At 47.2% G+C, this 12,341-nt stretch overlaps 1 protein-coding gene across 1 annotated transcript in view; it reads right to left on the bottom strand.

The window, feature by feature from the left end:
- The window catches only part of NSUN3 (NOP2/Sun RNA methyltransferase 3), a 41,001-nt gene extending 29,508 nt beyond the window's left edge, over positions 1-11,493 (bottom strand). The window contains exons 1-4 of the mRNA XM_038766092.1: positions 11,405-11,493; positions 5,072-5,181; positions 2,056-2,399; positions 173-327 (exon numbers count right to left, since the gene is read on the bottom strand). Of these exons, the coding sequence (XP_038622020.1) occupies positions 173-327; positions 2,056-2,399; positions 5,072-5,181; positions 11,405-11,416 (621 nt within the window). The 5' untranslated portion in view covers positions 11,417-11,493. The remainder of the gene's footprint in view (positions 1-172; positions 328-2,055; positions 2,400-5,071; positions 5,182-11,404) is intronic.
- Positions 11,494-12,341: the final 848 nt, after the last annotated feature.

Consider the following 12,341-nt stretch of genomic DNA (forward strand, 5'->3'; position numbering starts at 1 on the left):
AGTGTACATGTTTGTACACAGACACCAATTCCATGGAAGATCTTTTCTCTGAAACCTCTTTAGGGGCCTAGAAACAAGCTGCCCCAAAAATCTCAGGCCCAGAGAAACTTTAGTAGGTGGAAAACAGAGGGAGCAATATCTAGTCAAACTGTTAATATGCAGTAATGTTTACCTTGTCAAATGTTCCGGGCTGGACATCCCCAATCTCCCGTCCATCCAATTCGGAGACCTTAATTAAATTAACCAGGGGTTGTGGAACAAAGGATTCAAGTGTCTTTTTCAGCCACCTCGATCTCAGAACATCATATTCGTTACAGTGAAGATGACCTAAGGAGAAACGTTGAAAGTCAGCACTCTTATACTAATGAATCAGTATTTGGCATTTTAATCACTAATCATTATCTTATGCTTATTTAGAAAAATGTATAAAGCGTACAATTCAGGCAAAATGACATTTCCCCTTCCCTAAACGTAAGCAACAAAAATCATTACAGGTGCCGTGTGACCTAGGAGATAAACTTCCTGGCCCGTGACTCGGGCTCTCTAGGAGAATAAAGTAACTGGAAAAAGATGTCAGTAGGTGGGCACTCTCGGGTGCAACCAACAAGAGATGCACCCTGATAATAATAATAATAATGATAATAATAATAATGGCATTTATTAAGCACTTACTGTGTGCAAAGCACTGTTCTGAGCGCTGGGGAGGCTACAAGGTGATCAGGTTGTCCCGTGGGGGGCCTCACAGTCTTTATCCCCATTTTCCAGATGAGGTAACTGAGGCCCAGAGAAGTGAAGTGACTTGCCCAAGGTCACACAGCTGACAGTTGGCGGAGCCAGGATTTGAACCCATGACACTCTCCCCTGTCCCGTCGTCGACCCCTCGCCGCATCTTAACTCTGGCCTGGAATACCCTCCCTCCTCAAATCCGCCAAACAATCACACTTCAAAGCCCACCTGAAGGCTCACCTCCTCCAGAAGGCCTTCCCAGACTAAGCCCCCCTTCTCCTCAGCTCCCTCTCCCCTCCACATCGATCCGACTCGCTCCCTTTGCTCTCCCTCCCTCCCCGCCCCACGGCACTTGTGTATATATCAAGCGCTTAGTACAGTGCTCTGCACACAGTAAGCCCTCAATAGCTACGATTGAATGAATATATGTGCCTATCTATAATTCTATTTATTTATATTAAAGCCCGTTCACTTGTTTTGATGTGTATATATCTATAATTCTATTCATTTAAACTGATGCCATTGATACCTGTTTACTTGTTTCAATGTCTGTCTCCCCGATTCCAGACTGTGAGCCTGTTGTGGGCAGGGATTGTCTCTGAATTGTACTTTCTGAGAGCCCGGTACAGTGCTCTGCACACAGTGAGTGCCCAATAAATATGAATGAATGAACACAAGACCACACAGCATGTCTGCTAAAGGTCAACAATAATAATAATAATGTTGGTATTTGTTAAGCGCTTACTATGTGCCTAGCACTGTTCTAAGCGCTGGGGGGGATACAAGGTGATCAGGTTGTCCCACGTGGGGCTCACGGTCTTCACCCACGTGGGGCTCACGGTCTTCACCCCCATTTTGCAGATGAGGGAACTGAGGCCCAGAGAAGTGAAGCGACTAACCCAAAGTCGCACAGCTGATAAGTAGCGGAGCCGGGATTAGAACCCACGACCTCTGACACCCAAGCCCGGGCTCCTTCCACTATCATCAATCGTATTTATTGAGCGCTTACTATGTGCAGAGCACTGTACTAAGCGCTTGTGCCACGCTGCTTCTCTTATATCATTCACTGAAATGCCCAGACTTCTTTCCACTCCATAGGCCTCTAGGTTTAGAATCACTTTAGTACCCCCAGCTCGTCCTCTTAGACCGTAAACTCATTGTGGGCGGGGAATGTGTCTACCAACTTTGTTGTACTGTACTCTCCCAAGCACTGAGTACATTGTATAAATGCCCTTTATACATTAAGCGCTCAATAAATACCACTGATGATGAGGATGGGTTCCGTTATTTAAGATCTGACCCAGTAACAGGCCGAAAAAATCACCTTACCTGGTGAGGCACACTGCAGGAAGGCTATGGATTTCCCCCCAGGGGCAGCACACATGTCCAGAAGTCTTTCTCCATCCTTCAGCTCGAGAGCCAGCACCGGAAGGAGGGAGGCCGCATTCAGGAGATAGTATTTTTTCAGGTTACCAAACCGGTGTCTCTCTGGAGGCATTCGGCCAGGAGCTCTGCTAACGAAGCACTTCAGTGACTCGGGGTAATAAGGTAAAGTCCCTTGAAAGAGCTGGTGATATCCCTTCAAATGTAAATCTTTCTCCAGTTCAGAAGGATAGTTGAACCGATTGAACAGGACGGCATGTTGCCAGGACAGTGGAGAGATGAGGATGTCCCTAGGTGGATCAGAATAAAAAGCACGAGATTAACATTCCGAGTTTGAAAGACATACCACCTGAGGAAGCTGGGAAAGTCGCTGGCCTATTCTCTGGCCTGTTCTGGCTCATTAGTGGGAAAGTGGAAGTGAGGTGCCTTTTTCCCGACTTGTGACTGCCTTAAGTGCCTCTCCACAGTACCTCTCTCCAAGTAATGACGCTTAATTTGCATGATATTCGGTTTTAAAATGCTTTAGGTGTTAAAGTGCTTCCTCAAATGCTATCTAAAGGCAGCAGGCATCTAAAGAACGGACATCCACCAAACCTGTTTCAGTAGTTTAAAATGAAAGGCAGGGGATACAATTTCTAGAAGACACAGGGGAAAGCATCCCGCAGTTGCTACCTTTGCCTCTGTTTTGTCGAAGGCATTTAGAAATGAATCAAATCCTCATTCCTTTCAGACAAAGCTATTGTCATTTACAGTACACTGTAGCAGCTTTCGTTCTCTAATTAGAAAGCAAGGAAACCCAGGGAATGTCATTAACAGGACTGACAAGGCACTAAGTTGAAGTAGTACTGGGAGAGAGATCAGCACCAAGAAGTGAGGGCAGTGGAAAATAATATTTGAGGCCAGACTCTCCCTTTAGATTGCATTTGTATCCTAAAGGAGAATAACAGGGAAGGGACAGTATTGCCACCAGGAATTTACCGTTCTTTTGCTATCAAATTAAGTCTTAATTCCCACAGTGTGTAGCATTTCCACTGACATTTACCTTTCCTAAGTTTCTCACCCTGTTTAAGCTTGATTCCAGGTGGAGGAAATGGAGCTAGGCAAGCGGCAATGGAGCTCTAGACTGTGAGCCCACTGTTGGGTAGGGACTGTCTCTATATGTTGCCAATTTGTACTTCCCAAGCGCTTAGTACAGTGCTCTGCACATAGTAAGCGCTCAATAGATACGATTGATGATGATGATGACAGGAATGTGTCTGTGCGTTATTACACGGTACTCTCCCAAGCACTTAGTACAGTGCTTTGCACAAAGTGAGCGCTCAATAAATGCAATAGAATGAATGACCTCGTATCTTCCCCAGCGCTTACTACAGTGCTTGGCACATAGTGAGAGCTTACAAAATACCTCAATGTATTTTATTATTATTATGAATAGCAATGCTTGGTGGAAAAAATTTGAATTCATGTCATTGATTATGTAATCCACTGGAGGAGGCTTGTGCAACCAATTTAAAGCACCAAATCGAAGTGAGGCCTATTTTTAAACAGTTCAGCACACAATGTTTCAAGTTTATCATCATCAATCGTATTTATTGAGCGCTTACTGTGTGCAGAGCAAGTTTACACTGGTATTTGTGTGTTTGGAAAACCGTCGGCAGTGAGGGACAGCAGGCTGCCTTGTGGCTAAGAGAATGTCTCAAAATGAAGACGGGGTCCCCGTCACCTGACTGCTAGGATGGTCTCCTTCCCGTTGAACGGTGGTTGCCTTGGCTGATATCCCGGTATCCCTGCTCCCAGGACCCTACTCTTTCAACACAAAGCTACAAGGTCAAATGCCCTGGTGTCCGCCCCAGTCCTTAGTGCAGTGCCTGGCACATAGTAAGCGCTTTACAAATACTATAATTATTGTAATAATTCTTCTTATTATTATGTCTCTGACCTGACAGGCAGCATGGTTTAAGGGGCAGCTGGGCAGAGTCTTTTTCTTTTGAACCATCATCATCATCCTCAATAAATACGATTGATGATGATGGTTCAAAAGAAAAAGACTCTGCCCAGCTGCCCCTTAAAGATGTCACAGTGGACAGTGGGATTCATCCGTGGGCATGACTATCGCTGAAGAAGAATCTGGTGCCTTTCACTACCACCAGAGTAGGGCAATACTTGACGGAACAGTAGTACTTCTTTAGTAGCAGCGTTTACTTTCTAACAATTTACAGACGCTACTCACAAATGCTAGTAATAATAATAAGAATTATGGTATTTTGAAAGTCTTTACTATGTGTCAAGCACTGTACTAAGCCCTGAGGTACACACAAGATAATGAGGTTGGACACAGTCCCTGTTGCATGTAAGGGTCACAGTAACTATGCAGAGTGGGGGAATACAGGTATTTTGTCCCCATTTTGGAGTCACAGAAAATTTGGGTGACTTGCCAAGGTTACACACGGCAGGTTAGTGGCAGAGCCAGAACTAAGTTCCCTAACTCCCAACCCCATGCCACTTTGACAGCAAACATGGGTTGTTTTTATAACTGCAGCGTGCTCTATCAATTCTTTCACAGATTTGGATGGTAACACTCTTTTGAATTTAACATGGAAACCTGTGCAAAGTGTGGGTCAGCAGTATACGCTTTTAAGGATGGGCCCCTTCACCAGGAATTTGAAAAAAGTACCAGATCCTTTTTCTTCCCTTTGACCCCCAGGGATGTTTCCCCACAATGAAGGAGAGGCAAAGGAATAATATGGACTGCCTGCTTCTTCTCATTAGGCAAAGACTTTTCTGCCCTAACTACAACAGGCCCTAGGTCTTTCTTCCTAGAAATCATTTCAGAAAAGTCCAAAGAACAAATCCCATCTGATGGAATTCCAACCTTACCCGACTAGTATCAAATTTCCCTTTTCGCTTTCCCAGACACTTTCTGGGAGACTGCACGCACTATCAACAGACAAATTACACAGACCTTACTGTGGTCCACGCATCTCCAAGTTCTCTGGTGTACTGTTTGTCAAAATGGTCCAACACAACTTTGCAGATCTGCTTTGCCAGCTTCCCCTCCGTCTTTAGTTTCAACTAGAAGGGGGAGAAAAGAAAGATAACTTGGAATCGGAATTTTAACCATAATACACGAGCAAGCATAATTGAGAAGCCGCGTGGCCTAGTGGAAACAGCACCGGCCGGGGAGCCGGAGGACCTGGGTTCCAATCCAGGCTCTGCTGTGTGACATAACAGGGATTAAGACGGTGAATCCAACGTGGGACATGGTCTATATCTAATCGTATTTACTGAGTGCTTGCTGTGTGCAGAGCACTGTACTAAGCGCTTGGGAAGTACAAGTTGGCAACATATGGAGACGGTCCCTACCCAACAACGGGCTCACAGTCTAGAAGGGGGAGACAGACAACAAAACACGGAGACAGGTATCAAGTCATCAGAATAAATAGAGATAAAGCTAGATTCACAAGCTATATCCCCTCTGAAGATCTTTTAACACCCCAGCAATTAGTACAGTTTCTGGCACATAGTAAGTTTTTAATTTATACCACCAGTTGTTCCAGAAGCCTTGCCTCCTGGGTCCCTTCCCTTTCATCATCATCATCATCATCAATCGCATTTATTGAGCACTTACTACGTGCAGAGCACTGTACTAAGCGCTTGGGAAGTACAAATTGGCAACATATGGAGACAGTCCCTCCCCAACAGTGGGCTCACAGTCTAAAAGACTGTCTAAATTCAAAGCAACCTAGCCCAACACTGGCACAGCTACAGGCAGAGAAGCAGAGTGACCTACTGGAAAGAGCACGTTCCTGGTAGTCAGAGGTCTTGGGTTCTAATTCCAGCTCTGACAACTGCTTGCTGTGTGACCTTAGGCAAGTCACCTAATTTCTCTGCGCCTCAGTTTCCTCAACTGCAAAATGGGGATTAAATAGCTGTTCTCCTTCCTACTTAGACTGTGGGCCCCAAGCGGGACAGGGACTGTGTCTGACCTACTTAACTTGTACCTATCCTAGCACTTAGTACAATGTTTGACGCACAGTAAGCTCTTAACAAACGGCACTAAAAGCACATTTCATTTTTGTTTTTAATCTGCACTTGACTTTTGCATCGACAATGTCAGCGGACATGGAGATTTATCCATGGGGCTGAATATTTCCGAGAAGGCTCTCAATCAATCAGTGACATTTACTGAATGCTTCCTTAGTGCAAAAACAATCAATCAATCAATTGTATTTATTGAGCGCTTACTGCGTGCAGAGCACTAAGCGCTTGGGAAGTACAAGTTGGCAACATATAGAGACGGTCCCTACTCAACAGTGGGCTCACAGTCTAAGAGGGGGAGACAGAGAACAAAACCAAACATACTAACAAAAGAAAATAAATAGAATAGATATGTACAAGTAAAATAAATACATAAATAAAGAAATAAATAATAAAATAAAAACATTGAATGAAGTGCTTGGGAAAGCACAGTACAATTAATAGGTATGATATCTTGCCCCACACTACCAAAAATAGATTAGGGCAAGATTGGGGTGAGTACTGCAGAGTTTAACAGGACTGCTCAAATATTGAGGGTGAAGCCACTACCTCAACTGATCAGTGGTATATTCGGAGTGATTACTGGGTAGAGTGACTTGAGAGATTACAAGAGTTGGTAAACCTATCATCTCTCTCTACGTGTTGCCAATTTGTACTTCCCAAGCGCTTAGTACAGTGCTCTGCACATAGTAAGCGCTCAATAAATACGATTGATGATGATGATGATCTCTGTCCACAAAGAACAATCTAGGGCTGCTCTTTAGTCTAAGGCTTTAGGCTTAGGTTGAGTTGGGGAGGGAAGACGGTTTTCCTACTGCCAGGACGTAGGATTTGAGTCATTACTACTACTAATGATAGTGTTTGTTAAGCACTTACTATGTGCCCAGCAAGGGCTGGCCAAAAAACCGGAGAGAGCCAATATTCAATCACAGATGAGGAAACAGAGAACTTAAGTGACTTGCTGCTTTTGCTGTTATATCGATAGGTTGTACTGAACCATTTGACGCTTCCTCACTACACTTGTGGCCAATAACGCGCCCTGTGAGATGACCAGCCAGGGCATTCATTCATTCATTCATTCATTCAGTCAGTCATATTTATTGAGCACTTACTGTGTGCAGAGCACTGTACTAAGCGCTTGGGAAGTCCAAGTTGGCAACATATGGAGACGGTCCCTACCCAACAGTGGGCTCACAGAAGGGGGAGACAGACGACAAAACAAAACATATTAACAAAATAAAATAGAATAAATATGTACAAATAAAATAGAGTAATAAATACATCCAAACATATATACATATATACAGGTGCTGTGGGGAGGGGACAGAGGTGAGGCGGGGGGCCATGATCTTCGGTTTCTGAGTCAAGAGTTTACTATGGGCCGAACACTGTACTAAGCGCTGGGATAGAAACGAGATGATCAGGTTGGACACAGTCTGAGGAGTATTTAATCCCCGTTTCACAGGTGAGGAAACTGAGGCCGTCCGTGACCCCTTTTAACAGTGGAAATGCCTGAGCTTTCTGCCGAACTCATAAGCCTATTTAGAGTGCGGGACTCAGGTTACTTGTATGACCAGTTCTATAATATGTGTTTTCATTGTATGTTTCCCTAATGAGTATTTAGGGAATGTTCTCCCCACAACACACAACTTGTCTTTACAAAATTCAATGAAAAAATCCATCAGCCATACTTATTGAGCAGAGCACTGTACTAAGCACTTAGGCAAGTACAATATAACAACGTTGGTAGCTATGGCCCCCGAAAGAAAAACGTTTGGCAGGAATACATGAGAGTGATCAAAGCATAAGTTTCCCGCGATGGAATATTCTTTAGGTACACAACTGCCATGTTTCTGGAGAACTGACTGTACGTAGGATCAGGGATCTTTTTCACAAGTCCCCAAAATTCCCAAAGGGAAAAAAGTCATTCTGTATGCCCAGGTTGTTTTTTCTGAAGGCACACGGTGTCTACCGACTCTTAGATCGTACTTTCCCAAGCACTTGTACAGTGCTCTGCCCACAGTAAATACCATGGACTGATTGTTTCTCATGGCTACGAAAGCCCATTTACCATAGTGGGGAAACCCTCTGTAGGCTCTGGATGTTGAGGGTTTGGTCTTTTAGTCCTGTGGGAGAGAGAGAAGAGGAGAGACAGAGATGAGAGAGACTGTGTGTTTGTGGGTGTGAGAGTGTGTGTGTTGGTGGGGGGAGAGAGAGACTCAGTCACTCCCCATCCAATAAAAGATTCTTCTTCTCCAAGAAAAGGGAAGAGAAGGAGGAGGAGGAGGAGGAGGAAAAGGAGAAGGAAGAAAGAAGGAAGAAGAAGGAGAAGGAAGAAAAAGGAGAAGGAAGAAGAAAGCGAAGGGAGAAGAAGGAGAAGAAGGAAAACAAGGAAGGAGGAGAAGAAGGAAGAAAGAAGGAAGAAGAAGGAGGAGGAGGAAGGAGAAGAAGGAAGGAGGAGAAGGAGGAGGAGGAAGAAGGAGAAGGAAGAAGAAAGAGAAGAAGGGAGAAGGAGAAGAAGGAAAACAAGGAAGGAGGAGAAGAAGAAGTAAGAAAGAAGGAAGAAGAAGGAGGGGAACCTTGGTGTCATCCTGGACTCGGCTCTCTCGTTCACCCCTCACATCCAAGCCATCACCAAAACCTGCCGGTCTCAGCTCCACAACATCGCCAAGATCCACCCTTTCCTCTCCATCCAAACCGCTACCCTGCTCGTTCAAGCTGTCATCCTATCCCGTCTGGACTACTGCATCAGCCTCCTCTCCGATCTCCCAACCTCCTGTCTCTCCCCACTTCAATCCACACTTCACGCCGCTGCCCGGATTGTCTCTGTCCAGAAAGGCTCTGGGCATGTTACTCCCCTCCTCAAAAATCTCCAGTGGCTACCAATCAATCTGCACATCAGGCAGAAACTCCTCACCCTTGGCTTCAAGGCTGTCCATCACCTCGCCCCCTCCTACCTCACCTCCCTTCTGTCCTTCTCCAGCCCAGCCCGCACCGCACCCTCCGCTCCTCTGCCACCGCTAATCTCCTCACTGTACTCGCTCTCGCCCGTCCCGCCATCGACCCCCGGCCCACGTCCTCCCCCGGGCCTGGAATGCCCTCCCTCTGCCCATCTGCCAAGCTAGCTCTCTTCCTCCCTTCAAGGCCTTACTGAGAGCTCACCTCCTCCAGGAGGCCTTCCCAGACTGAGCCCCCTCCTTCCTCTCCCCCTCACCCCCCTCTCCATCCCCCCCATCTTACCTCCTTCCCTTCCCCACAGCACCTGTATATATGTATATATGTTTGCACATATTTATTACTCTATTTATTTTACTTGTACATATCTATTCTATTCTATTTATTCATCTATATCTATCTATTCATATCTATTCTATTTATTTTATTTTGTTAATATGTTTGGTTTTGTTCTCTGTCTCCTCCTTCTAGACTGTGAGCCCACTGTTGGGTAGGGACCGTCTCTGTATGTTGCCAACTTATACTTCCCATGCGCTTAGTACAGTGCTCTGCACACAGTAAGTGCTCAGTAAATATGACTGACTGATTGAGAAGGAAGAAGGAGAAGGGAGGAGAAGGAAGAAGAAGGAAGAAGAAGGAAGGAGAAAGAGAAGAAGGGAGAAGAAGAAGAGGGAAAACAAGGAAGGAGGAGAAGGAAGAAAGAAGAAAGAAGGAGGAGGAGGAAGGAGAAGAAGGAAGGAGGAGAAAGAAAAAGGAGGAGGGGGATGAGAAGGAAGAAGAAGGATAAGGAAGAATAAGGAGAAGAAAGAAGGAGAAGGACGAGGAGGAGGGGAAGGAGAAGGAAGAAGAAGGATAAGGAAAAATAAGGAGAAGAAAAAGGAGGGGGAGAGGAGGAGAAGGAAGAAGAAGGAAGGAGAAGGAAGAAAGAGAAGAAGGGAGAAGAAGGAGAAGAGGGAAAACAAGGAAGGAGGAGAAGGAAGAAAGAAGGAAGAAGGAGGAGGAGGAAGGAGAAGGAAGGAGGAGAAAGAAAAAGGAGGAGGGGGAGGAGAAGGAAGAAAAAGGATAAGGAAGAATAAGGAGAAGAAAGGAGGAGGAGAAGGACGAGGAGGAGGGGAAGGAGAAGGAAGAAGAAGGATAAGGAAGAATAAGGAGAAGAAAGAAAAAGGAGGAGGAGAGGAGGAGAAGGAAGAAGAAGGATAAGGAAGAATAAGGAGAAGAAAGGAGGAGAGGAGGAGAAGGAAGAAGAAGGAAGGAGAAGGAAGAAAGAGAAGAAGGGAGAAGAAGGAGAAGAGGGAAAACAAGGAAGGAGGAGAAGGAAGACAGAAGGAAGAAGGAGGAGGAGGAAGGAGAAGAAGGAAGGAGGAGAAAGAAAAAGGAGGAGGGGGAGGAGAAGGAAGAAGAAGGATAAGGAAGAATAAGGAGAAGAAAGAAGGAGGAGAAGGAGGAGGAGGAGGAGAAGGAGAAGGAAGAAGAAGGATAAGGAAGAATAAGGAGAAGAAAGAAAAAGGAGGAGGGGGAGGAGAAGGAAGAAGAAGGATAAGGAAGAATAAGGAGAAGAAAGAAGGAGGAGAAGGAGCAGGAGGGGGAGAAGGAGAAGGAAGGAGAAGGATAAGGAAGAATAAGGAGAAGAAAGAAAAAGGAGGAGAGGGAGGAGAAGGAAGATGAAGGATAAGGAAGAATAAGGAGAAGAAAGAACGGGGAGAAGAAGGAGAAGAAAAAGAAGGAAGAAAGAAGGAGAAGGGTAAGGAAGAAGGAGAAGAAAGAACATGGAGAAGAAGGAAGAAGGAGGAGAAGAAGGAAGAAGGAGGAGAAGGAAGAAGGAGGAGAAGAAGGAAGAAGGAGGAGAAGAAGGAAGAAGGAGAAAAAGAAAAATTACGGTATTTGTTAAGCAGTTACTATGTGACTATGTGGCAGGCACTGTACTAAGCGCTGGGGGCGGGCGGGGGTGGCAGGCGAATCGGGTAGGGCAGAGTTGTCTGGACCCTCCATGGGCCTCGCTGTGTCAGTCCCCAATTGAGGGATGAGCTAACTCAATAAATACGATTGATTGATTGATTGACTGATTGATTAACTGAGGCCCAGAGATGTTGGGTGCGTTGCCCGGGGTCACCCAGCGGACGACACTCCCCACGGGGCGGCCGGCGGACGGGCGCGGCGCGGCGCGGCGCTGCGCCCCCTGGCGGCCGGCGGCGAGCACGACGCCCCCTGGCGGACGGCGGACGGCGGCGGCACGACACCCACGGCGGGCGGCGGCGGCACGTGTTCCCCGTCCGCGCTCGGGGGGTGGGCGGGGCTACACTACCTTGGCTGGCATGTCCCCGGAGAGCCCCGTCTTCCCCGCAGGGCTCCCGAACAAGCCCGCGCTCAGCCGGCGGCTCGCTGCCCCTCTCGGGGCCGGGTTCGGCGCTCCAAATGGCGGAGGGCGAGATGAGCGGGGCCGCGGCCCGCCCCCTGGCCCCGCCGGCCAATAGGCGGGCGGCAGCCGGCCGCCCGCGCATGCGCAGCGCGCCGGCGAGGCACGCTGGGAGTTGTAGTCCCCCGCGCGCGCGCGCGCCGGCGGCCGCCGCCGACCCCGTGGTGAGTACGACGGTAGCGGTTAAACGCTGACTACGTGCCGAGCGCTGTGCTAAGCGCTGGGGAGGTGACAAGGTGATCGGGTGGTCCCACCGGGGGCTCAAAGTCTTCATCCCCATTTGACGGATGAGGTCACTGAGGCGCAGAGAAGCAGAGAAGCTAAGTCACCCGGCTGACAAGTGGCAGAGACAGAATTTGAACCCACGACCTCTGACTCCAAAGCCCGGGCTCTTTCCACCGAGCCACGCTGTAATGATGGCATTTATTAAGCGCTTACTGTGTGCAAAGCACTGTTCTAAGCGCTGGGGGATTTACAAGGTGACCGGGTTGTCCCACGTGGGGCTCACCGTCTTCATCCCCATTGTACAGAGGAGGTCACTGAGGCGCAGAGACGTGAAGCGACCTGCCCAAAGTCACCCAGCTGACAAGTGGCAGAGACGGGATTTGAACCCACGACCTCTGACTCCAAAGGCCGAGCTCTTTCCACTGAGCCACGCTGTAATGATGGCATTTATTAAGCGCTTACTGTGTGCAAAGCACTGTTCTAAGCGCTGGGGAATTTACAAGGTGACCAGGTTGTCCCACCAGGGGCTCACAGTCTTCATCCCCATTTTACAGAGGAGGGAACTGAGGCGCAGAGAAGTGAAGCGACTTAATAATAATAA

The sequence above is a fragment of the Tachyglossus aculeatus genome, chromosome 24 (assembly GCF_015852505.1).
Source record: "Tachyglossus aculeatus isolate mTacAcu1 chromosome 24, mTacAcu1.pri, whole genome shotgun sequence".
Taxonomy (NCBI): Eukaryota; Metazoa; Chordata; class Mammalia; order Monotremata; family Tachyglossidae; genus Tachyglossus; species Tachyglossus aculeatus.